This window comes from Pocillopora verrucosa, chromosome 5, assembly GCF_036669915.1.
Source record: "Pocillopora verrucosa isolate sample1 chromosome 5, ASM3666991v2, whole genome shotgun sequence".
Classification (NCBI taxonomy): Eukaryota; Metazoa; Cnidaria; class Anthozoa; order Scleractinia; family Pocilloporidae; genus Pocillopora; species Pocillopora verrucosa.
Window position 1 is genome coordinate 10364342 of NC_089316.1, and position 27863 is coordinate 10392204.

The 27863-nt window shown below is 37.3% G+C and overlaps 3 protein-coding genes across 3 annotated transcripts; 1 reads left to right on the plus strand and 2 right to left on the minus strand.

Annotated features, from left to right (window-relative positions):
* Positions 1 to 27863, minus strand: LOC131788965 (protein kinase C-binding protein NELL1). Its single transcript, XM_066166355.1, has 8 exons — positions 27815 to 27863; positions 25862 to 25963; positions 24843 to 25195; positions 24336 to 24488; positions 1298 to 1414; positions 1075 to 1206; positions 605 to 724; positions 1 to 458 (listed from the first exon to the last, which is right to left on the minus strand). The coding sequence occupies exons 3-8, from the start codon at positions 25177 to 25179 to the stop codon at positions 1 to 3; spliced, it is 1317 nt and encodes a 438-aa protein (XP_066022452.1). The 5' UTR covers positions 25180 to 25195; positions 25862 to 25963; positions 27815 to 27863.
* Positions 9151 to 14595, minus strand: LOC131796272 (uncharacterized). Its single transcript, XM_066167504.1, has 3 exons — positions 14485 to 14595; positions 10588 to 10707; positions 9151 to 10444 (listed from the first exon to the last, which is right to left on the minus strand). The coding sequence occupies exons 2-3, from the start codon at positions 10601 to 10603 to the stop codon at positions 9918 to 9920; spliced, it is 543 nt and encodes a 180-aa protein (XP_066023601.1). The 5' UTR covers positions 10604 to 10707; positions 14485 to 14595; the 3' UTR covers positions 9151 to 9917.
* On the plus strand, positions 11650 to 12879 carry LOC131785989 (uncharacterized). The gene is made up of 2 exons (XM_066167499.1): positions 11650 to 11965; positions 12458 to 12879. Exons 1-2 carry the CDS (start codon positions 11650 to 11652, stop codon positions 12766 to 12768), a joined length of 627 nt encoding a protein of 208 aa, XP_066023596.1. The 3' UTR covers positions 12769 to 12879.

Below are 27863 nucleotides of genomic sequence, written 5' to 3' on the forward strand. Positions count from 1 at the left end.
TCACATTCCCATCTTGAGCTCCCTTTTATAAAACCAGCGATATTTCCCGTGGACACGAGCAACGAATAGATTTCTCCTTTTTCCTTTAAAAGGGTATCCCCACTGTTTATCACCCCATTGATTACAATCAGCAGCTAACTTCGAGTTGTCATCATTCATCCTCACAAACGAGCCACACACTTTCGGATTGGCATCTGTCTGACCACTGAAGTATTGTACTACTGCTTCACCACTGCTGTTACCAGCCGTGGTCAAATGGAAAGTACATCCCTTGTTTTTGCGGCAGTGGAATCTCAACTGAGTGAAAGACAATTGTGTTCTCAGTTCCTTCATGGCATCGGTCGTGAGTAACAAGGACTTGTTGTGACATTTACTTATTTCATGGTATGATGATTCCTCTGAAAACTGTAGCAAAGATAGGTTGCCGACGACAACGTTGGAGACTAGAAGCCAACCTCCTGGAAAAAAGAAATGAAATGAAATGAAATTGTTTATTTTGCAAAATAATATTGCATTCTATTAATTATAGAAGGACAGTTTGTACAGAAGTAAAAAAAAAACCACCGTTATCGTTATTAGTTTTTCTTAAACATCCATTCCTTACCTCCGTCGGTTGTCATATCACAGTAGACCTTTAAAAGGCTTCCGCTCTTCTTAAGAGCGATCCAGTACTCCCCGTCTTTAAGATGGGAACTTGCGTTCCGAATTTCCTCACAAGAATGACCTAAAGAAGGAGATGCGGTTTTTTCTAAATGAAAAGCATAATCTTTCCACCAATGTGCGTTAACTGATTAGTAATTTTCTGTTTTTCCTTGAGTTTCTTTTAATTCTAGAATTCCTTGACCAGAAACGAAACGCATCCTAATTGGTTTTAGGTAAGTATGTGTGACAATATCAGTCACGAGCAATAAAATGATGATTGTTGTTCAAAAGTGCATAATTCTTGCGGGATTTGTGGAACAAAAAAAAAAAGAAATACTCAACTATTGTAGTAGTCAAATGTACAATCGTACGCAGTAATTTCTAGCTTATCCCTCTAACAACGTCTCCACACAAAGTGGTTTACATCCTTACTTGTACTTATGCAGCTGTTTCTTCCGTCTCCAATTAATCCTGGTCTACATGTGCAGTTGTAGGAACCCACAGTATTATCACAAATGGCGTTGGGATCACAACCACGAAGACCTTCCACGCATTCGTTGACATCTGTGGATAAACATATCTTAATTAAGCATCCCTCATCTTATTTGTTTAACATGCTCCTAAAAAGGGGAGAGGATTTTAACAAAAGGCAAACCTTTTTCACAATATTTTCCTGTCCAGCCGGATGAGTTACACGCACACGTGTAGTTCGTCTCACGGTTCACACACTTTGCATCGTTTTGGCACTGGTGTTTGACACAATAGTCTGCAACTAGGGACAAAGAAAATTGATTAAGAAAAGTCCTCCTATTGGCATGGCAACAAAATGCTTAGAACCATGTCTTGTACCAACCTTCAGTCTTCATGTCACAGCGAGCTAAAATAGGGTTACCAGATCGTGTTGAATCCATCCAATAAATTTTACCGCTGACCACCTTTCCGCCTTTACTCGCCTTGATCTCCTTGCACGATTCCGCGGGCAACTCACGAATTGATCCGAGGGGAACTGCAATGAAAGTGATTAATGTTAGCAGAATAAGAGTAAGAAAGATTCACTGCTGACAGCGTAAAATCCACGAAAGTCAGATTACCCATATAGTTTGTTTCTATTACCCTTAAGATATACTTTGCGTGGAATGTTTAGGACTTACTCTATAATTAGCAGTCTATAGACACTTCTGCAAAAAATATGCTTCAGACGATGCCCAGCGCCATATTGGGTACATTAAAAGTCACGCTCGCAGATCAGTTGAATGTTCCCCCCTTTTCCCTCCCCCCTTCCCCTCCTCCCCTATCTTTACTGCAATTTTGCTTTTTAATCTTTGCATGTGCTATCACCTCGTTTTGGACCTTTGGCCATGTAGTATCTGTCCTTGTTCTTGACAAAGTCCTCTGGTCTGGCCTCTTTAGTTCGGTTGTTTAACTCGCATATTGCAATGAACATAACGAAGTTGTAGCTTTGACATTTGACATCAGCAAGACAAGCCTCTCTGCATTCCAGAGTACCCGGTGCAGTCTTAAACGACTTGTAAGTGTGGCCCTGGAGCATCATTTGGTAAATGGAGTACAGGTCGCCGCCGGCTCCACACTGCTGACTTCCATTGCCACTGGACAGTTGAGAAATGAAAAATAGCACGGTAAAAAATGAAGCTTGTCGACCAGACATGAGAAGCAGATCAGAGTTATGACACCTGCAAATACAAGATGAACATCGTTTATTGGTAATGTTTGAGTTAAAGACAAATTTGGAAAAAAGTTCCTTAATAGGTTATTATTGTCACTTTAAAATCTGCCTTTCCTCCCTCTCCTTTTGAAGTCTTGTCTTTTCTGATCAGTTTGCGGGAAAAAATGAGAAACTGCGCGAAAACGTCAGTTACTTTTGACAGCTTGTAAAAGACTTTAAGCACATAGGTAATAACAAGATTGTGAGTGCAATTTGCTGTAAATAAGCACGAGTATATTTTTTTCTATGACAACAAAACTACTGAAGCCCATAAGGTGAGCACAATTTGTAGTCTAAAAAATTAATATTTCTTGAAATTAGGAGACTCACCTGTTACGTAATCTATTCAAAATCGTCTTTTAAAAATTCGGCAGACTCACCTGTTACGTAATCTATTCAAAATCGTCTTTTAAAAATTCGGCAGACTCACTTGTTACGTAATCTATTCAAAATTGTCTTTTAAAAATTCGGCGAAGAGAAAATGCTACCTTTATAGAAATGTGGGCTTTGTACACAAGAAAAGATCGTTCATAATTGTACATTGTAACGTCCGTTGAGAACTTTAGTCTCTGTAGTTTCCTTTAATTTTAGGGCTTATTAACCCTTTTCAGGAAAAAAGAGATCTGCAATTGCGGAGACACGGGTTATGGCTTACCTTTTTCGGACGTACCTCAATTTTAACTTCAAAAACAGATTATATAGTAAACTACGGAACAGTTATACACATACCTTCGTTGTTTCCGAGACAGACTCCGACTGGTCTTCTCTTGAGGTGTGAAGCACTTTTGTTTAGAGCAGGTTGCCAACAACTAATTGAAGCTGGAAGGTAGTTTACAGATAATTATAGATAAGAACTAATTAGCCCTTATCCTTAATTCATTCCTGTGGTGCATCTCTGTTGGATCAGCGGGATGCTATGGTAGACAATTAAAGTTTTCTCCTACTGCACGTTGTTGTGTTTTATGGCCAATTTGAGCTGAATTGATTTTTGTGAGGGAATTATATCACACCGGGGACAAACTCTTAGTAGATAAATAGCCATCGTTCGTCTTTCTTACAGGGGGGATCTTTGTTGACTCAGAGGGAATCTATGGGAGACGGCTGTATTTTTGGTTATCTTATTTTTCAATATAGACGTTGTTGTAGTTAACTTTGATAAACTTGGCAAGGTTGCTAGCAAGTGGAATCCAAATCCCGATTTAGATCTAGACTCGTGAAAAACTGACCCTCGCATTTTCATATCATGCGCCAGGTGGAAAGGAGAAGCGTGGTATCTGTGTCGCCATTATGATAAGCTTATTGTAAGCTTTTCTTTTCGATGAAATAAAATGATTACTTCTCTTCCACGTTTACCACAGCAGGTAGACAAAACAGTAAAGAAACGAATTATTGGATTGACTCAGTGCTATTGTCTCGGGATATTGACTGAAGTTGGTTATATCTTCTTGTTTATTATTACGATAGAGCTCTGAGACCCTTAAAGGATAGTTTTTGATGTCATGCTGTCAGCCTGGCTAGAAACTCATCAATCGTTTGTTATATCGGAACATAAAACTCACGATGTTTTTGAAAAAATAAAAAAAAATAATAAATATAGTTTTCAAAAAATCGTACACCGTGTAAAAAAGTTCACCTTTAGGCGACAAAAAATTAAAAACTAAAGAGAAAAAGAAAACAGAAATCAAAAGAGAGAAACATTTGTTTCAACCTAAGTTTTGCAAATTTAAGGAGACTCTCGACTGTAGGAAGTTTCTAGAACTATATCAAAACGTATCTATGTACGTGGGAGTCGTTTCCAGCTGTTGTTTTCATCTATCAATAAGTTTTTAAGCCATTTTTAAAGCCTCACACCCAGTGCAAGAGAATAAAAGTTATTTTCAAAAGTCGAGCTTTAGTTCTAGGTGTTTTAGTTTTTCGTAAAACATTGAAAACAATAGCTGCGAAAAGTTGTTTTCATTGAAATATAGAATTTTCCGTTTTCATAGGGAAAAAAACGTAGACGTTAAACACCTGCCACGTTGCGTAACTGAAGTTGGTCTCTGTTTAAATGATTTTCATATCAGGCGCCACGTGGAAAGGAGAAGCGTGGTATCCATGTTGCCATTATGAGAAGCTTATTGTAAGCTTTTTCTTTCAGTGAACTAAAATGATTACTTCTGTTCCACGTTTACCACAGCAGGTAGACAAAACAATAAAGAAATAAAGGAGTAATATTCTAAAGAAACTGTGGTGCTGCGTCGGTGGGAGAGTAAAGCAGGTAATTTTAGTGTTAACAACTGAGTTAAAGACGTAAATTAGCCACCGTAAAGGGTAAAAAAGCTGACGTTTCGGGTGTTAGCCCTTCGTCAGAGCGATTGATGAGTTTCTAGCCAGGCTGACAGCATGACATCAAAAATTATCCTATCGCTCTAACGAAGGGCTATAGCTTGAAACGTCTGCTTTTTTACCCTTTACGGTGTCTAATTTACGTTTTCAACTCGGTTTTTAACACTAAATTACCTGCAAAACAGTAAAGAAACGAGTTATTGGCTAGAATCAGTGCTATTGTCTCGGGATATTAACTGAAGTTGGTTATATCTTCTTGTTTATTATTACGATAGAGCTCTGAGACCCTTGAGGGATAATTTTTGATGTCATGCTGCCAGCCTGGCTAAAAACTCATCAATCGTTTGTTATATCGGAACATAAAACTCACGATGTTTTTGAAAAAATAAAAATAATAAAATATAAAAATAATAAATGTGGTTTTCAAAAAATCTTACATCGTGCAAAAAGGTCCACCTTTGGGCGACAAAAAATTAAAAACTAAAGAGAAAAAGAAAACAGAAATCAAAAGAGAAAAACGTTTGGTTCAAGTTTTGCAAATTTAAGGAGACTCTCAACTGAAGGGAGTTTTTAAAAACTATATTAAAACGTATCTATGTACGTGGGGGTCGTTTCCAGCTTTTAGTTTTATCTATCATTATAATAAAGTTCGGATATAACGCGCGCTGTCTTTGGTTGAAAGAGCGTGCTCTATGAGAGTATTGAGCATAGAGCTTAGCCAAAGCTGTCACGCCATTTGCCAAATTGTACTATGTTCGACCTTTTACGGGACTTCTTTTAAGCTTTTTTCCGATAATTGAAAGTGAAATTTCGGAACAAGCGAGCCGGCAAGTAGCAACAGAAGAACCAAATAAAGGTTTGTAAACATACCAAGTGCCGTAATTTACGTTATTACAAGGTGAGTAGATACGAAATCCTCAAAGGAAAACAAAATAGACATTCCGAGATTTAAAGATCAATTCACGCTCAGTTAGATTGCAAGCTTACCTACGGAAATAAAAATCAAACACAGCTAACACTCATATAGTATATAAAGTTCAGTGTTCAAAAACAAAACAGAACAAAACAGAAATGATGAAAAATACAACCAAACTGGCATAACTGTTAAAATTCATTCTAATCATGACGATGTCTGAGCGAATATGATCATGCTGAAGACCATTGCGGCTCGATCATCATGGCGATCTCTGGTCAACACAGTAAAGCAAGCCTCAGAATCTACATCGGCCGCCCTTCGAGTGAAAAAAATAAGAGCTTGCTCTGATATCCTTTCCGGTGCGTTGAGTGGAAAGTCACATCTGTCACTGCAGCCGAGTTTTGCCGTGCTGTCATCCCGAGCGATCTTCATGTTCCGGTGAATTTGGCTGTCGTTCATTCAAAAAACACTCCCCTTGGACAGTTTGTTTTCTACCTTTTCATGTGAAAAAACTCGCGTGTTTTTATGAGCCATAATTCGGCTGAAGTTCACTGAACATTTCACTTCAAGATTCTGTATTAGAGACTTAAAAATTTCAGGCCAAAGTATAAGATTCGACTTGCCGAACTATTTTAGTTTGTAAACTATCGCAGAATGTGAACCTTGATGGTTTGACACTTTTGACAGCTTTAGTCTTATGCAGCCAATCAGATTATTTGAACCATTCTAACAGGGATTCTGATTGGCTTATTGCAGCGTGCTTTATGAGAGTATAGAGCATGCTGACGACACTGTTGTTCGCTTTGGAAATAAAGTTTGTTTTGAAAATTGAAAGCGATGCTTGGGGAATTCAACGGATTCGTTATTATAAAACAAATAGAGAAGCCTTGACTGTGCTCTGTTCTGTTATAAAGCACTTAGGAAGCGGCTACAGCACTCAAGAAGTGGGAAAAACACTCTACTACGTCTCGTGTTTCTCCCTACACTTCTTTCGTGCTCTAGCCGCTTCCTAAGTGCTTTATAACAGAACAGAGCACAGTCCAGGCTTTTCTATTTGTTAAATAAGAGGTTTAAGTCATTTTTAAAGCTTCACACCCAGTGAAAACAGAATAAAAGTAATTTTCAAAAGTCGAGCTTTAGTTTTAGGTGTTTTTTTTTGCCATTCGGAAAACATTGAAAACGACAGCTGCGAAAAATTGTTATTCATTGAAAAATTTTACGTTTTCATAAACACCTGCCACTTTAATTTGTGTGAGCTGAAGGTAGTCTCTGTTTAAATGATGTCTTTATGAATAATTTAGTTATGTAAAGCTACCACAGTATTTTTCGAAAAATTTAAACACAAACACTTCGGAGATATATATGTTATTTGCCGGCTGGGAGGTCCGTATGGTGAAAAACTGTGACCGAGGTCTTGAAAATGCTGCCGAGGCCGTAGGCCGAGGGCAGCATTTTCAAGGCCGAGGTCACAGTTTTTCACCATACGGACCGACCCTTAGCCGGTAAATAACATATATTTTTTTTTGAACTTAACGAAATACATTCTGAAAGAACCCGAATGATTTAGGGCTATAAATACGGCAAGATCTTCCATAAACTGAACAAATTTTGAGCAAGTAAATGGTAGTTAAAGTAGAGGTGATACAAATTAAAGAGAGATGCTTCACTGGAACATTTTCACTTGCGTAATGATAAAGTTGATTTAAAAGGCTTCCAAACAAAGTTTGAAACATTATTTTTACAAGTATCTGTCACAATCTGACACCTATCAATTAGAGAGCGCGTAAGAAAAAAAAGCGCAAGAAGATTTGAAAAACAACGGAACTAGTTTGGCAAGGTCTGTCACGACGATGTTTTCTTAAAAAACAGTCAATGATCTAACGGAAAGTATTATTCACTCTCATCGACGATTCATTCACGTACGAAGATTTACCTCTGTTCAATAAGTAAACGGCCAGGAAAGTAATTGTGAGTAAATTCAAATTTTTTATTTTGAGGTTGTGAGAGTTTGCTCGTTTGTTTGCTGCAACGGCGTGTGTAAATCTCCTTTCCTCCACAAAACCTAAATTCGAACGGCACACTCCAACGAGACACAAGGGGATTTAATGCGGCTTTTTCTCAATAAGTTCCTTCAGTTTCTGTTGTGCAATTTATGTTCCAAATGTCCAAACTGAACGGACATGGAAAGACTCACTGAGAGCGTATATTTATTGTCGAACTAAAATTAAAACTTCGCTCGCTCTTTCACTACGAACAAATTGCTTGAGAAAATTCAAAAGGAATTAAAGGAATGAAAGTTCCATTGTTCAGTTTAACTGTAACCAAATACCTCACATTTTAACTTTCTAGGTACTTTTTGTGAATGATTAAAATCAATTGCAGACGGTTTTTAGGCCGCTTGTCAACCAACGTAATGAAATCAACACTTTTTTGTCAACCAAAGTGATTTGAGAGAGAGAAAAGAGAGGATTCATAAGTCGGCTTAAGGTAGTTTTTGCTTAAAAATACTGCAACGAAATTTGGGATGTACTCGGCGACTCACGAAAGCGTTACCGTGGCCCGTGGGCAGAGATAGGAAAATACTGACCGGGTTGAGAACCACTCAGATTGCAGGATTCGTTACCGTGCCCTCTAAAAAAAAAAAAAAATCTTTATTTTCCGATGTTCAGTTGGCCAATTTAATATTTCTTTCTTTGTCAAGAAACATCTATCCATCAAGGAGTATCTTCAGTAGAAACGTAACTATTTAAGTCACAAGGAGTACATCCGAAATAGAGGCTGTAATACGAATACAAGGCGAGAGCTATCGCAGTCGAGACTATCTTGAGTTTGGGTGTGTTTCTATGGTGACACTTAAATACCGATGTAGCTTATGTTGTAATCTTGTCGTTCTATTTTATACTCACGTGCTTTGCGCCTTCTGGAGGACAAAAGATGTTTTCGAAAGTCATTCTAATTGTAACGGCAGGGTCAGCGAATGTTGTGTTGAAAATCTCTCAGATTATTCTCATAAGTGATTCATCATTTCAATGTTATTTTAGATCGAATGGATTACAACTTTTGAAAGGGGTCGAGTTTCATTTCTTTCTGTTGGTTTTGTTGGAAGAGTAACTTTCAGAAAACATCTGAGGCGATAGAATATAAAAACTTTAATTTTTTTACATAAAAAAGTCTCGGGCATTGTAACATCTGCCAGTTTGAGTGAACGAATTCAGTCCCTATTTGACAACATAGCTTTATGAATAAATTAGTTTCACAAGGATATCACAAAACTATATAAAGATAAAATCCATGAAGTTCGATATATTTTTCATAGTTATAATTATTTCATTTTTTAATTTCACACTGGTCATTCTAATCTTGCCATAATTATCCAAAGTTGTTCGATGAAATACTCCAGGTAACTCATCAATTGTTACAAAATTAAGGAAAAGATCCGGAGATGGATATTTTATTTGTGATAAATCCTTTATCGCCTTGTACTAAAGTTTACACAGTTCGTTCCCAAAGAGGATACTTATCAGGAGTACTTAGTGATAATAGAACAGGTAGAGTATCGTCTGAAATTTTTAAACTAAAAAATTACTACCATTAACAAATTATATATTGGATTTCGTTCAGGAGCAATCATAACCTTATCGTTTCGCTTCTGTGTCGCAATTAAAACGACTTTCGCTTCTCAAGAAGCCTTTAAACAGGCCAATTACTGAGTAAATCGTAATTTCCACATTGTAACAATTGGAAAAAAGACCTATTTTCCACCAACTGACGTGTCAAGTTATTATCAGACAGGATTATTGAGTATTATCAATTCAGTTGATACCGTAAATTTGACACCGTAACGAGTATAAAAGCTGACGTTTTGAGCGTTAGCCCTTCGTCAAAACACTGTTATCAGACAGTTCAATAAGCCAATCACATTCAAAGTTGTAGTTTAAATCAATCAATTATATCAAACAGCTGAACAATTTACGCCTCCTTTGTCAGTCTTTTGATGCAAATTTCTCTTTCTACCATAACTTGGCTACTCACTCATATGATTACAGACCGAATTGGACTCCGCTCAGTCCTTTCACCGTTTCCAAAATAATTATTATACGGTTGCATCGGGGTTCAAGTATCATCATTTCACACGCCAAAAATTGCGCTTAGTTTTTATCCCGATAGTTCTAATGACAGTTTATTTCAACAGCGGAGGCTTGCTTTAGCAACAAAAGGATAGAAAACGAGAAAACATGACACTGATCTCGGTGAGCCGTTGGACTTTTTTCAAGACAGTGAGAACTGTTTAGTTACTAATTGTATTTGGCCTTAACGAACAAAAGCCCTCCAGAAGTCACCTGTGAACAATCCAAAATATTCTGCACTTTTATCATTGGAGATGTCGTCACATTCCCACAAGCTCCCAATCAAATACCAGTAATATATTCCGCGTGAAGCAACGACACGAAATCTATTTTTTCCCTTATAAGAGTATCCCCACTCTTTATTACGCCATTGATAACAATCAGCAGCTAACATCGAGTTGTCATCATTCATCCTCACAAACGAGCCACACGCTTTCGGATTGGCATCTGTCTGACCACTGAAGTATTGTACTACTGCTTCACCACTGCTGTTAGAAGCCGTGGTCAAATGGAGAGTACGTCCCTTGTTTTTGCTGCAATGGAATCTCAACTGAGTGAAAGACAAATGTGTTCTCAGTTCCTTCATGGCATCTGTCGTGAATAACAACGACTTGTAGTGGCAATTGCTTATTTCATGGTATGATGATTCGTATGAATACCGTAGCGAGGATAGGTTGCCGACGACAACGTTGGAGACCAGAAGCCAACCTCCTGGGAAAAAGAAATCAAATTAAATGAAATTCTTGATCAACCAAAATGATATTGCACTCCATTTATTATAGAAGGACAGTTTGTGCAGAAGTAAAAAAAACACCGTTATCGTTATCATTTTCTCTTAAACATCCCTTCCCTACCTCCATCGGTTGTCATATCACAGTAGACCTTTAGAAGGCTTCCTTTCTTCTTAAGAGCAATCCAGTACTCCCCGTCTTTAAGATGGGAACTTGTGTTCCGAATTTCCTTACAAGAATGTCCTAAGGAAGGAAATGCGGTTTTTTTCCTAAATGAAAGGTGAAATCTTTCCCACCTATGTGAATTAGGTGATTGAACACAGCCAGTTAAAGACCATTTGGTAATGGCAATCTCGTAGAGAAATATTCTTTCGGATTATACATGCACATGATAATGGAAGGCAGTCGCCATTTACCACTTGTTTTTCCTTGAGTTTCTTTTGGTTTTTTTTTTTAATTCTAAGATTCCCTGACCACAAACGAAACGCATCCTAATTGGTTTTAGGCAAGTATGTGTGGCAATATCAGTCAAAAGCGATAAAACGATCATTTTTGTTCAAAAGTGCATGATTCTTTGCATCGTTTTGGCACTGATGTTTGACACAATAGTCTGCAACTAGGAAGAAAGAAAATCGATTAAGTAAAGTCCTCTCATTGGCACAGCAACTACATGCTAAGAACCATGTCTTGTACAAACCTTCAGTCTTCATGTCACAGCCAGCTAAAATAGAATTACCAGATCTGAGGGTGTGAATGGGGTTAACCGACTAGCGACAAAGGGCGTAAAAAATTACTGACTACCGACGAAACGGGTAAAAAATTACCGACTAGCGACAAATAAATTCTAACCGACAACCGACATGGTCAGACGTGATAGGGATGTTTGTATTCAGAAAGAACAGCATTTTGATGATTTCTAGCCCAGAAAATCCTTCTTCACCCGACATAACCACATTAATTCCAAATTTAGCCGAATTATAGAATTTCTTGTCTTCAAATTACTTTAAATCCACGGGATCCTTCTTTTCGGTGAGCAGCGTGGGCTCATTTCAAGAAGAGCGGCTCGTAATCGGGCTGACAAGACGCCCTGCTGTCTCATTTCAAGAACAGCGGATCACAATCGAGCCGACGAGACGCCCTGCTGTTGTCTTTTTATTGCTCGTTGTTTGTTCATGCGGTCGGGTCATGACTGGGATTGCTAAAGTCATCGTGAGTTTTTTTCGAAAAGGTGAAGAAGTCGCCATCGAACGTCATCGAAGCAGGGCCTCAGTAGACAAAGAAGCTCATAGAGGAGTATCTGAACTAAAAAAACATCTTACGGAGTTTTTAGGACTAAAGGAGCAGGCACATCAATATGGAATTGGCGGATTTTCGTTTAAGTTATTTCGCCTGGCGAAATCGCCTGCGGGCAAATGCGAAAATTTTGCAATTCTGACGGATGGGCAATGGCAGCTTGAACTTCCAAATTTAATATCGGATGAAAGTAGCAGTGAGCTCAACGGTAAGTGTGGAACGCGTGCAGCGGAGTTTGATGAATCACTTTAGTTCTGTAGTTAAATATTAAGCTCAAATATTAACGTGGTTAAACTCTAGTTCCACCGTTTTTTGTTTGTTGTTTTGTGGAGCGGAATGTTTTTTTTTTCTTTTTCACCGTCCATTTGAATGCGACAATTGAGAAGAAAAATCTCTACAAAGAAGTAGCGAGTAAATCAGTTTATAAGCTTCTTTCTGATTAATTGGTGAATGAACAACAGTGTAGCTTAACATATTAAAGACTCCGTTTATTTATACACGCCCTTAAATTTATTCGTTTCTGAAAACCAGACGTTCAAATAATATTCAATTCTCTCCTCGAGGGAAGCTACGCACGAGAGATTTCGCTCGATGTGCACGTTTTATACATCTTGACGAGCATTTGCTGATAAGAACTGTGTAAGTTTCTCGAAAGCCTACTAAAGAGAAAACTTAAAACACACGGTATTTAATATTTTAGTACACATTATCCAAGTGGTCACAAACTGGACCGGAAAGCCAGTAGTGTTGCTGAAGGCGCCGGCTACATCTGATAAAAGCAAGCAGAAGTCAATGAACGACACTGAGAAGAAAGGTGACGAGTCAAAAGTGAGAAGGAAACGGAAATCACGAGAAGAAGCAAAAGAAGATGAAAATCTGGCAAAGAGGATCATGACTGAAGGAGGTGACATCGAGAGAAACAAAAGGCAACAAGGAGAACTTCAAAAGTTTCAGGATGGTAGGGCTGAATTAGCACTTGTAGTTCGTTTACCTGATTTTCAAAAGTCATAAATTTCGCTACTTTGGAAATTCTGCGGTATTCCTTGTTTATAAACACTGCCTTGTTTATACAACGAAAAACGCTCACTTGGTGCGTTCGCTATGTAAAGATAGTTTCTTTTAAATTCCGGCTAAAAAAACTGTATTATTATCACTTTGATGGGCATTGTGGCGCATTTTGCGTGCTAAAATAAAGAATTTGCCGGGCTAAAATGTATTTTTAAAAATAAACCAAGACAACCAATGTTCGCGCCGTCTTCTTGTAGCGTTGGTAAAAGAAACCGTGGAGCTATTTTTAAAGCCCAAATCATGGTTGAAAACACAGAAAACAACAAAAAATTTATAAATTCTCAATCTTCTCAGGTAGGGAAGAAGATCTCAAAAAGTTAGATGGGACACAAGACTCATGCTCATTCAAACAAATCGAAGGGATATGCTCTGTAGACAAGAACTTGTTTGTTACAGATGTTTCCGCTGGAAAACTGAAGATAGTGACGAGCCTCTCAGAAACGGTATCTTTTTTGGGGATTCTTGGCTCCCTTTACGATACCTTTGGAATTCATTCTAAGGGTATGAAACCAGACGGAGTGTCCTTGAAACAAGCAAAAGAGAACGTGACAAAGATTGACAGCTATGTAAAAGACACTGTGAGTAAGGTGAAAGAACGCTACCAGTTGAGCGAGACGTATCCAACCAATGGTCCACAGGGAACTGTATCACAGAAGACGCAAGTATCTGTGTCTTTGCTTAAAAAGGGCATAGAAAGGCTATACAAGAGCGTGATGGACATTAACCCCCAATTTGTAGATGATCTGCTGCTCGAAACGTTGCTCACAACAGAAGTGGAAAATTTGCACGCTGTTTCGCACCTTAAACGCGAGACATTTACGGTACTCACATATGCCCAGGATTTTGGAACAATTTGCAAGGAATCTCTGAAGCGCACATCTAGATGGGCAGCAAAGTACCACACGCATGACAAATCCTACTATCCGGTACCTCAATCCGCCATGCCCCTTTCTGCTATAGCTACGATGACACCTTTGCCAAGTGAGGACATAACACCAGGGATGGAAGGACAGATCAAAGAGTGGCTAGAGAGTTACAGACCAGTACGCCAACGGACAGTTAGGAGTGAGACCACAAAAGATAAGGCTGGGGCCTTGCCGCCAGCTGTCTACGCCGTTCACCACACCGACGAGTCTGAAGAGAGGCTTCGATATACGGAAAAAAGACTTCCGTAGCTTACAAATTAAAATTAGGTATCCCAGGGGCTAAAGTGGGTGTTTCATTCTTTGCAGAATTTACCTCTCTTGATTTACTTCGATGCTCCGTAGTCGACAGGAAGCAAATTCGCATTTATAATAAAAGCTTTGGTGAATTTTATCGGTATACTAGATTTGCAAACAAAAGTGGGGTAGATGAGCACGTTGCTAAATTAAAAAACAGCGTTAACGAGGTTTAAGTGAAAACAAATAATGAATTATTACAAGTATTACACTTCGTCTAGAGTTTAAAGTCTTAAAACTGGGCAAATTGCATAATAAATGTGAATAATTAACGTGTATTTTTAATTATTAACTGAGATTTACCGACAACCGATAAAGGTCAAAAATCTTAACCGACAACCGACAACCGACAAAGTAATGAAATTTTAACCGACAACCGACATTTTGACCCCCCCATTCAGACCCTCAGATCTGGTTGAATCCATCCAATAATTATTACCGCTGATTGCCTTTCCGCCTTCACTCGCCTTGATCTCCTTGCACGATTCCGCGGGCAACTCACGAATTGTTTCGAGAGGAACTGCAATTGAAGCGATTAATGTTAGCAGAATAAGAGTAAGAAAGATTCATTGCTGACAGCGTAAAATCCACGAAAGTCAGATTACCCATATTGTTTCTTTACATCACCTTTAATATATACTGTGTGTGGAATGTTTATATGACTTACTTTATAATTGGCAGTCTATTGACACTTCTGTAAAGATATGTGTCAGACAATGCCGAGTATCATATCGGGTACATTTCAAGTTGCGCTCGCATATCGAGCTATCAGTTGAATGTCGCCCCCCTCTCCCTCCTTGCCCCCTTGCCCCCTTCCCACCCCCCCCCCTCCTTAACTGTAATACTTCTTTTAAATGTTTGCATTTTCTATCACCTCGTTTTGGCCTTTCGCCATGTAGTATCTGTCCTTGTTCTTGACAAAGTCCTCTGGTCTAGCCTCTTTAGATCGGTTCTTTAACTCGCATATTGCAATGAACATAACGACGTTGTAGCTTTGACATCTGACATCAGCGAGACAAGGCTCTCTGCATTCCGGAGTACCCGGTGCAGTTTTGAACGTCTTGTAGGTGTGGCCCTTTAGCATCATTTGGTAAATTGAGTATAGGTCGCCGCTGGCTCCACACTGCTGACTGGCATTGTCACGGAACAGTTGAGAAATGAAAAATAGCACGACAAAATATGAAGCCTGTTGATTAGCCATGAGAAGCATATGAGATCTATGACAACTGAAGAGACAAGATGAACATTTTTATTAACTAATAAGTGATGTAAAGGGTGGAGTATTGGAAAAGTCATAATAAGCATGGAAGGCTGATAAAGTCCAAATATTCATGATTAGTAAATATATAAATAAAAACATGCTTTAAATAATTGCGAGAGAAAATATCATGCAGAACAAGAGATCTAATGTAGACTAGCAGTTTTTCCATTCCGAAGAAAATTTGAGGCAAGAGAAAAAGAATCATTTGTGGAACATTTTTATGGAGAAATCATGAGTAATTGAAGAAAAAGAAATTTTGTCACCTTAAAAGCTGCCGCTCCCCAATATCCTTTTGCAAACTTTTCCACCAGGGATCAGGTTGCGGGAAAGGATTAAATTGGGGAAGAAACAAAAAGAATTTTAATTTCCCCTAAAATTTGAACAATTTTTTACGAGATTTCAAGAAGACAATTATACCGATTAATGAAATACTCTTCGTTTAACATGTACGGGTAAGGCAAAGATGTTAAATAGTTTTCGAGAGAGTTCTCTCCCGATATCGATCTGGTGAATCCGCTTAGTCGTCTATATAGTTTGATCATCTTTTAAATTCCACATCGGGAAAAACTACATGATTAAGGAACCTCCGCAAATAAGCAACATTTGATGATGGTTCTGCTAAATTGTCTGCTAAGACTACTTACTTACTTGTGTTATTTCAGGGCATATTATATAAGGGTGATGAACTGCGACTATGGAAGCCTCCGTTTTTAGATAGTTTTTCCTGAATTAATTTAGAGCAGCTCTTCGCAGTATGACGCTTTTATAAGTTGGAGGAAAATAAATCTTGAAATAATTTTGAAACTCCATTACTCGCTTAATTATGGACTTAAATAAAGCAGATCAAACTGAATTCTTCGGGATCACGACTGTGTTGGTCACTATAAGGGTATACCTTTTAAGGTTAACGGTTAAAGTTGTGGCCACTTTTTGGCTAGAGGTTAATTTCTCTCCGTGACGTTTAACGAAATGTTAAAAATGATTTCAATTGAGTACAAAAAGTCTATAATTAATACTCATAGCTTTCAAACACACTTACTCACCAAAAGAGTCAAGCAACAAGGGTAATTCCCGAAAGAATTGCTGTTGGGTTGATATAGAGAAATTTTCTGTTTTTCTTGCTGATTTCCGCGAAGTTGTAAGATAAGATGACGTAAGATTGAACTTCTTGCCGTTGTTTTTAGGAGTGAGAAAAAATACCTGATTTCTTTTGAATGCTGAAATAGAGCGGTGTTTTTGTCCGATTTTAATTTTGGCCTTAAATATTTCAGTTGGCTTCTCCTCCTCAGCCCGATGTAAACTGATTATGCCTTTCAGGACAACCACCAGTCATACTCTGAATAAAGAAACTGAGAATCCTAAAACAAACTAGCCACCTCTCTGTCAACTCATTCCACACTTCCCTCTTTAGGAAATATGATTCCGTCGGACCTGAGCCAAATGTCTTTGTTTTCGTTATTAGTGTAGATACCGTCGTAACCACATTAGCCACAAGATAATGAATACCCATGTTATTTTAAGATTTTAACTGTTACATAATGACACATTGTAAATGGGAGGATTTTTAATTTCTATTCTCACGGTCAACAGTTGAAAATAGAGGATTTTTGGGGCTAAATATTATCAAAAGACGTCTCAATAGAGATGAATAGCTTACCTATGTTATTATATTTTCCTCACTGAAATGTAATCAATTTTCCATTATTTGAAAGTACTGTTTGGCATTTCATCATTTTTTTAAAATATATGTTTCTCACTTTTACAGCTTCGCCTCTGGTCGAATATAAAGAAGTTGATATAGAAAGTCGAGTTAGTTCTTGTTTTCAGTGTTTCGAAACAAGAAACTTTTGGAAAACAATTATAACGATAATATCACATAATTGTTTATTGTTTGGAAATAGGCGTTTTATATTCGTAACACGAAGAAAAAAGTCAGACCCTAAAACACCTGCCTTTTTGCGTGGGATGAAGCCAGTCTCTGTTTAATCCCTTAACTCCCATGGCTTACCAAGAAAGAATTTTTCCTTATGGGATCAATACAATATCAAGCAGACAAGTGATGAGAAAAAAAGACAAATGTCAATGAAGGGATTAGTAGTTGATCCAATAACAAATTATCCGCGCTAACATCATAAGAATTGTACGGAAGACAGAAAGGAGAATTACTGATGAGATCTTGGGAGTGAAAGGGTTAAGAATGATGAACGTATAGCTATTATGATCCTTTCAGAACTGTTTGAACATAAAAAACTCCGCGATTAATCTCTAGTTTTTGCTGAATTTTTATTCATTCTTTCTCTTTGAGGTAACATCGATCCATCCAGAACTTTTTGTAGTTAATGCGATGTGTCCAAAATGGAGAATGAAATATGCAAATTAAATAAGGGCAATTGGAACTGAGTCTACATCTATTTATATAGAGGTTTAGTGTGTTCATTTGGTGACACGTAGAACCCGACGCAATTTACAATGTGATCTAGTCGTTTCCCATTTTTTATTGGCGTGTTTTGCGGGTTCTTGAGGCTAAAATATTTTAAAAAGTCATTTAAATTCTGATGCAAAGATAAATTAACGTTGTTTGATTTCTTAAATGGAAGTCATGAATTTCATTACTTTAGAGTGTAATTTAAGATCGAATGGAATAACATTAATGGCAATGCGTCGAGCTTCATATCTTGGTTGTCAGTTTTCGTATTACAGGTACTTTCGGAAAACATTTGGGCGTTAGAGTGTCAGGATAAATGACCGTAGCCCGCACGTCTTGGTTAGGTCTAAATTTTTCATTTAAAATTTATTGTTTAAAAGGAGATCAATCATATTCCTTTTGGAAGACGCACTGCAGACGCACTACAACGTCTGTTTGCAGAAACATTAAAAGCTCATTCTACAACGCACGCTTTTCTACTTCTAACAATATTTTTTAAAAAACCCTTAACCTTTTTGTACAAAAAGTGCTTTCTTAGGAATCGGTACCAAACTATGGAATAAAGTTGAATGCTCTTTAAGGGAGTTACAACCGAAAAAACCACTCAAATTCAGATTTTAAAAAACATACTGCTTAGTATTTTAGAGATCATAAATGTATCTTTAATAAATGAATGCAGAGGCATTGCGGTTCAACTATTTACCATCTGGTTTTGGATTTACCGACTGAATTGTAATTCTTGATTTTCTATGCGAGTGGTCCTCGTTAACATTACGAGTGAGAATACTTCTAGATAACATATTTTGGTGGTTCGTGACTAGCATTAAAAGACATCAATTGCATTTAAAATGGTTATGATAAAGAAACGTGGAACACACTGAAGCCCTTATGAAGATGAAGTTAAGGATTTATGAATCCTCCTATTACGTGAAGTGCATTCGTTCCAAAGTCATTCTGTACCACATTAGCGTGAGTAACACATAGGTGGGGGGTGAAGTTTGTAGATGAAGTAAGATCCACAGTTTTTCACAGAAGTTTGGGCCATTTACACGATCACTAAAGCATATCGTCCTGGAAACTTCACCATCTTCCACTAAAGGATGAGCACCATCCAACCAACCTGATAAGTATGTACCACATCTCAATGCTGGCACATGCGTTGTTGGCATTTTTGTTCCTGCAGCTCCCACAAAACGATACCATCCCTCAAGGAGTTCTTTGTCGCGTCTGTACTGATGGGTGTTTCGTGATTGCTCTTTCTATTGGCATCACTTAGGTTCTTGTAATTATCACAGTGTTCGGCTACAAAGTTAAAGAAATGAAAACGGATAATTTTAATTCTTATTGTAACAAATGTAACTTAATTGCAAGAAGCTCACAAGGTTAAGGGTTTTAAAAGCTTCATAAGATCCCCTGACGTTGCTGTTACTTAGTCCGAGGCTTCTGAATCATTTGAATAACAATCGAGGGTAAAACCACTTTTTTTGTGAAAGAAATTGATTACAATGGATCCGTGCTTCCTCTAAACAAAAAGCAAACCTTTTTCACAATATTTTCCTGTCCAACCAGATGAGTTACACGCACACTTGTAGTTCGTCTGACGGTTCACACACTTTGCATCGTTTTGGCACTGGTGTTTGACACGATAGTCTGCAACTAGGGAAAAAGAAAATCAATTTGAGACGTCTTTTCATTGGCACTGCAACAAAATGCTAAGAACCATGTCTTGTACAAACCTTCAGTCTTCATGTCACAGCGGGCTTAAATAGGGTTACCAGATCTGGTTGAATTCATCCAATAATTATTACCACTGACCGCCTTTCCTCCTTCACTCGCCTTGACCTCCTTACACGATTCCGCAGGCAACTCACGAATTGATCCGAGGGGAACTGCAATTGAAGTTATTAATTTTAGCAGAATGAGAGTAAGAAAGATTCATTGCTGACAGCGTAAAATCCACGAAATTCAGATTACCCATATTGTTTGTTTTCATCACCTTTAAGATATAATTTGCGTGTTTAGGACTTACTCTATAATTAGCAGTCTTTAAACAATTCTGTAAAAATATGCGTACAGACACTTGTGTAAAAATTGGGTAAAAATTTAAAGTTACGCTTGCAGATCGAGCTATCAGTTGAATGTCGCCCCTCCCCCTTTTACTGTAACACTGCTTTTTAATTTTTGCATTTTCTATCACCTCGTTTTGGACCTTTCGCCATGTAATACCTGTCCTTGTTCTTGACAAAATCCTCTGGTCTGGCCTCTTTAGTTTGGAAAAAAAGGATGATGAACTGAGACTATGGAGGCTTCCGTTTCCTGAATTAGTTTAGAGTAGCTCTAGTATGACGCTTTTAAAAGTTGGAACAAAATAAATCTTGAAATAATCTTGAAACTCCCCAACTCGCTCAAATATAGACTTAAATAAAACAGATCAGGTTGAATTCTTCGGGATCACGACTATGAAGGTCACTATAGGTGTATGCCTTTTATGGTTAACGGTAAAAATTGTGGCCATGTTTTGGCAAGTGGTTAATTTCTTTCCATGACGTTTGACTAGATGTTAAAAATGATTTCTATTAAGTAAAAAAAGTCTGTAATTAAAAGTCATTGTTTTCAAACACCATAAGAGTCAAACAAAAGGGGTAATTCCTGATCGAGTTCCTGTTGGGTTGATATAGAGCAATTGTCTGCTTTTCTTGCTGATTTCCGCGTAGTGGTAAGATAAGATGACATAAGCTCGAACTTCTTGGCGTTGTAGTTAGGACTGAGAAAATATATCAGATTTCTTTTGAAAGCTGAAATAGAGCGGTGTTCTTGTCCAATTTTAATTCTTGCCTTAAATATTTCAATTGGCTTCTCCTCCTCAGCTAGGTAAACTAATTATGCCTTTCAGGACAGCCACCAGTCATACACTGAATAAAGAAACTGAAGATCCTAAAGCAAACTTGTCACTTCTCTGTCAACTCATTCCACACTTCCCTATTGAGGAATATGATTCCGTCGGACCTGTGCCAAATGTCTTTGTTTTCGTTATTAGTGCAGATACCTTCGTAACCACATTAGCCACAAGGTAATGAATGCCCATGTTATTTTAAGATTTTAACAGCTCCAAAATGACACATTGTAAATGGGAGGATTTTTAATTTCTATTCTTACGGCTAACAGTTGAAAATAGAGGATTTTTACTCTTAACGGTTAGTTCTTAGAACTCCAACTGTGCACATTTTTTGCACGTTGGGATGAAGATACTTAGAACTCGATTTAGGCTACGTTGTAGTTTTGTGCTCTGCATCAGTCATTTTCATTTAGCTGTTAAGAGGACCTTTGGGGTTGAATATTATCAAAAGACGACTCAATAGAGATGAATAGCTTACCTATCATGTTATTATATTTTCTCACTGAAATTTCATCAATTTTCCATCACTTCAAAAAGTACTGTGTTTCGAAACAAGAATTTTGGAAAACAATTATAACGATAATATCGCATAGTTGTTGCTTATAGGCGTTGTATATTTGTCACACGAAGAAAAATTTCAGACCTTAAAACACTTGCCACTTGCGTGGGATGAAGGCAGTCTCTGTTTCATCCCTGAACTCCCATGGCTTACCAAAAAAGAATTTTTCCTTATGAGATCAATACAATATCAAGCAGACAAGTGATGAGAAAAAAGACAAATATCAATAAAGGGATTAGTAGTTGATCCAATAACAAATTATCCGAGCTAACATCATAAGAATTGTATAGAAGACGGAAAGGAGAATTACTAATGAGATCTTGGGAGTGAAAGGGTTAAGAATGATGAACAAAAGAGCTACTACAATCTTTCCAGAACTGTTTGAACAAAAAAAAACTCCGAGATTGATCTCTAGTTTTTGCTGAATTTTTGATCATTCTTTCTTTTTGAGGTAACATCGATCCAACAAGAACCGTTTGTAGTTAATACGATGTGTCCTAATGGAGGATGGAATATGCAAATTAAGTAAATGTAGTTAGAATTGAGTCTACGTGTATTTATATAGAGGCTAGGTGTGTCAAGGTAATGACACGAAGAACCCGACACAACTTATCATGTGATCTAGTCGTTTCTTTTTGTATTGGCGTGTTTAGCGGGTTCTTGAGGGTAAAATATTTTAATAAGTCAGTTCTGATGCAAAGATTGCTTAATGTTGTTTTATCTCTTAAATGAAACTCATTAAGTTTTCATCACTTTAGAGTGTAATTTAAGATCGAATGGAATAAAATTAATGAAAATGCGTCGAGATTAATATCGGTGTCAGTTTTCGTATTATAGGAACCTTCGGGAAACATTTGGGCATCAGAGTCTTGGGAGAAATGAGCGTAGCCCGTACTTCTTGGTTAGGTCTAAATTTTTAAATTAAAATTTTTAGTTTGAAAGAAGATCAATCATATTCCTTTTGGAAGACGCACTGTAGACGCACTGCAACCTGGAATCTATTGGTGTCATATAACAAAACAAAAGTTGCAATTACATATCAAATTTGGCGTCATTTATGCCTGTTGTTGAATGAATTTCTAACACTCCTTGCACAGTTGTAACTTTCTTCATTTCCATTCTTAAAAACCCAATACAACGTGCTAGCTCGGGGACTAACTCCACTCTCTCAAGGAAAGTGTTGGTCTCTAGCTTATAATTATAAAGGCGACAATTAGCAAGCTGTCAATAATTGACCAACTTCACTATTTCTCACTTCACTAACGAATTATATTGAATTACGCGAAACAGTTCCCGCATACTAAGTATGTACCCTCGGTTTGTTGACTCTTTTCAAAACGAGTTTCTTCCTCAAATTTCATACTTTGGCGGTTAAGATCGGGCAAGTTAAGATTGGGCAAAGCAAAAACAAGACTGGCAATATGAAAATTATAACGGACCCATTGCGCGACTGTTATGTTTGCATTGGATTCTCGTTCGTTGAAACCTTTGTTTTCGTTATCGTAAGGTTATAGCTACCGTCTAACCACATTAGCTGCAACACAAGACCCGTTTCAGTGTAAAATTTGGACAGTTCCAAAACGGACACATCGTCTCATATATTTTGCAAAGATAAATGAATACACCATCCCTCCGTTTAATAACATTAAACTTCTAACTCTACTCTTTTTGCATAATCAAAATTTATCTGAAATGATGCACGATCTTAACATTCACTCAGATTCAATGAAAATGCGTAGTTTGTTGCGGAAACATCATAAGCCCATTCTAGAAGGCAAGTTTTGCTACTTCTAATAATATTTTTCTAAAAACCCTTAAACCTTGTGGTACAAAAAAAGTGCTTTTTTAAGAATCGGCGTCAGGCTATGAAATGAAGTTCTATGCTCTCTGAAAGAGCTACCGTTAAAAGTTAAAAGTTAAAAGAACTGTTCAGTATTTTCGAAAAAAAAATTCCCATTTCGACATACACAAGATTATTCAAAAGCAAGTCTTCAAGTAATTAATAAAGTCTATCGCGTTTCCTGCCTTGCATCTTTTTCAATTACCTAAGATCATCCTCAACGCATCTCTCGTAAATGAATGCATTCATATTGCAATTGCAATATTGCACATGAACTATTTACCCTCAAGTTTAGGGTTTACCAACTGTATTTTCATTCTTGATTTTGTAATTCTTCTAAATAACACATTTTGGTGGTTCGTGACTAGCATTAAAGCACATCAATTCTATTTAAAATGATTTTGATAAAGAAATGTAGAACACACTTAAGCCTTATGAACATGAACTTGAGGATTTATTTCTTTATGAATCCTCTTATTACGTGAAGTGCATTTGCTTCAAAGTCAGTCTGTACCACAGTAGCGTAAGGAACAACGACTTAGGGAATGAAGTTTGTAGATGAAGTAAGATCCACAGTTTTTCACAGAAGTTTGGGTTCTGTGCCTGCAGCCGAGTTTATTATCACCAAAGCATATCGTCCTGGAAACTTCACCATCTTCCACTGAAGGATGAGCACCACCCAACCAACCTGACAAGTATGTACCACATCTGAATGTTGGCACACGCGTTGTTGGCATTTTTGTTCCTGCAGCTCCCACAAAACGATACCATCCCTCAAGGAGTCCTCTGTCGCAGAATTCTGTATTGATGGGTGTTTCGTAACTGCTCTTTCTATTGGCATCACTTAGGTTCTTGTAATTATCACAGTGTTCGGCTACAAAGTTAAAGAAATGAAAACGGAAAATTTTTAATTCTTATCGTTACGATTAATTGCAAGAATCTCTTAGGGTAAAGGGTTTCAAAAGCTTTATAAGTTCCTCTGACATTATTATAATTTATTACAAGGCTTCTGAATCATTTGAATAAAAATCGAGAGTAAGATAATTTTTTTGTTTGAAAGAGAATTGATTACAGAAGATGAAGATAAAATGCTTTTTCTCAACAAATGGCTAACCTTTTTCACAATATTTTCCTGTCCAACCAGAGTTACACGCACACGCGTAGTTCGTCTCACCGTTCACACACTTTGCATTGTTTTGGCACTGGTGTTTGACACAATAGTCTGCAACTAGGGACAAAGAATATCGATTAAGAAAAGTCTTCTCGTTGGCATGGCAACAAAATGCTAAGAACCATGTCTTGTACCAACCTTCAGTCTTCATGTCACAGCCAGCTAAAATAGAGTTACCAGATCTGGTTAAATCCATCCAATAATTATTACCGCTGACCGCCTTTCCTCCTTCACTCGCCTTGATCTCCTTGCACGATTCCGCAGGCAACTCACGAATTGATCCAAGGGGAACTGCAATTGAAGCGATCAATGTTAGCAGAATAAGAGTAAGAAAGATTCATTGCTGACAGCGTAAAATCCACGAAAGTCAGATTACCCATATTGTTTGTTTACATCACCTTTATGATATACTGTGTGTGGAATGTTTATATGACTTACTTTATAATTGGCAGTCTATTGACACTTCTATAAAGATATGTGTCAGACAATGCCGAGTATCACATTGGGTACACTTCAAGTTGCGCTCGCATAGCGAGCTATCAGTTGAATGTCGCCCCCCCTACCCCCCCTTACCTCCCTTCCCCCCTTCCCCTCCCCCTCTCCTTAACTGTAATACTTCTTTTAAATCTTTGCATTTTCTATCACCTCGTTTTGGACCTTTCGCCATGTAATATCTGTCCTTGTTCTTGACAAAGTCCTCTGGTCTAGCTTCTTTAGATCGGTTGTTTAACTCGCATATTGCAATAAACATAACGACGTTGTAACTTTGACATTTAACATCAGCAAGACAAGCTTCTCTGCATTCTAGAGTACCCGATGCAGTCTTGAACGACTTGTAAGTGTGGCCCTTCAGCATCATTTGGTAAATAGAGTATAGGTCACCGCCGGCTCCACACTGCTGACTGGCATTGTTACGGAACAGTTGAGAAATGAAAAATAGCACGATAAAAAATGAAGCTTGTCGACGAGCCATGAGAAGCATATCAGATCTATGACACCTGCGAAAACAAGATGAACATTGTTTATTGCTAATGTTTGAGTTAAAGACAATTTTGAGAAAAAATTCCTTAATAGGTTATTGAAGAAAAACGAAATTTTGTCACTTTAAAATCTGCCTTTTTTCCCTCTCCTTTTGAAGTCTTAATCTTTTCTGATCAGTTTGCGGGAAAAAATGTGAAACTGCGTGAAAACGTTAGTTACTTTTAACAGCTTGTAAAAGACTTTAAGTATAGGTAATAACATGATTGCGAGTGCAATTTGCTGTAAATAAGCACGAGTATATTTTTCCTATTACAACAAAACTGCTGAGGCCCATGAGGCGAGTGCAATTTGTAGTCTTACATTTCTTGAAATCGGGAGACTCACCTGTTTCGTCATCCATTCAAAATCAACTTTCAAAATTCGGTAACGAGAAAATGTTACTTTTATAGGAAATTGGGCTTCGCACACAAGTAAAGATCATTAATAATTGTACAATGTAACATCCATTTAAAACTTTGGTATCTGTGGTTTCCTTATATTTTAGTGCTCTTTAACCATTATATTGGGAAATAGAGAACTACAATTGAGGGGGCATGGGTTTTCGCTTAACTTTTTCAGACACACTTCAATTTTAATTTGTAAAGGAGATTGTGCAATAAACTGCGGAGCAGTGATACACATACCTGGTTAAAACTACTCGTTGTTTCTTAAACAAACTCCCATCGGTCTTCTCCTGAGGTGTGAAGCACTTTTGTTCAGAGCAGGGTGCCAACTGCCAACTGAAGCTGAAAGGTTGTTTAGAGGGAATAATGTTACACCACAGACGACCTCATAACAAATTATGTGCCATCGTCCTTCCTTAAAGTAGTACCTCTTTGTTGGATCAGCGGGATTCTATCGGAAACACTTATTATTATTCTCAAACTATACTTTGTTATAGTTTTACGGCCAATTGGAGCTAAAATGATGTTTAGGGTGAATTATATTGCACCATAAACAAACTCTTGCAGATAAATAGCCACTATCCTTAATTCCTTACAGTGGTGCTTTGTTAGATCAGTGGGATGCTATGATGGACAGTTAAGTTTTTCTCCTACTGGACGCTGTTGTGTTTTATGGCCAACTGGAGCTGAATTGATGTTTATGGATAATTTAGTAACGTTAAACTTCCACAGTCTTTTAAGAACAATTTGAACACAAACACCTCAGTGATAAATCTTTATTTTCCGATATTCAGGTAGCCAATTCAATATATCTTTCTTTTAAAAATAGCATTGATCCATCAAGTAGTATTTTCAGTAGAAACGTAACTATTTGAGTCACAAGGAGTACATCCAAAATAAATGCTGTAATACGAGAGCTATCGCAATCGAGACTATCTTAAGTTTGGGTGTGTTTCTATGGTAACACTTAGAGATCGATGTACCTTATGTTGTAATCTTGTTGTTCTGTTTTCTACTCGCATGCCTTGCGCCTTCTGGAGGACAAAAGATGCTTTGAAAGTCATTCTAATTGCAACGGTAGGGTCAACGAATGTTGTGTTGAAAATCTCTCGAATTATTCTCATAAATGATTCATCATTTCAATGTTATTTTGGACGAATGAAATAAAACTTTTTGTTACAAAAGTAATTTCGGAAAACATCTGAGGCGATAGAATATAAAAACTGTACTATTTTATATAAAAAAATCTCGTACTTTTTTGCACTGTATTAGATTTGCGCCTTCTGGAGGACAAAAGATGTTTTTGAAAGTCATTCTAATTGCAACGGCAGGGTCGGTGAAAGTTGTGTTGAAAATCTCTGGAATTATTCTTATTAATGATTCATCATTTCAGTGTTATTTTAGGCGAGTGGATTAAAACATTTTGAAACAGGTCGAATTTCATTTCTTTCTGATTGCTTTGCTACGAGAGTAACTTTCGGAAAACATATAAGGCGATAGAATAAAAAAACTTTACCATTTTACATAAAAAAAAATCTCGGGCATTTTAACACCTGCCATTGGGAGTGAACGAATTCAGTCCATTTTTTGATAGCATAGCTTCATGAATAAATTAGATTCACGCACAAAAATTATTTTAAGATAAAATCCATGATGTTCGATATATTTTCGAAATTAGAATTAATTCATTTTTTAATTTCACGGTGTTCATTCTGATCTTGCCATATTTATCCATCGTTGTTCATGATATATTCCAGTTAAGTCATTAATTGTTACAAGAGGAAGAGTTCCTGAGATGGATATTTTATTGGTAATAAATCCTATAAATATGTTTTTTTTCTACGACAAAAAAAAACTTCTGAAGCCCGTAAGGCGAGTAAAATTTGAAGTCGTAAAATTTACAAATTAGGAGACTCACCTGTTTCGTCATCCATTCAGAATCGTCTTTTAAAAATTCGGTGACGAGAAAATGCTACCTTTATAGGAAATTGGGCTTCGCACATAAGTAAAGATCGTTAAAAATTGTACATTGTAACGTCCGGTGAGAACTTTAGTATCTGTAATTCCTTTTAATTTTAGGGCTTATTAACCCTTTTCAGGAAAAAGAGAGTTGCAATTGAGGAGGCACGGGTTTTGGCTCTCCTCTTTCAGACGTACTTCAATTTTAACTTGAAAAAGAGATTGTATCCATACCTGGGGGAAACTAATCGTTGTTTCCTAGACAGACTCCGACTTGTCTTCG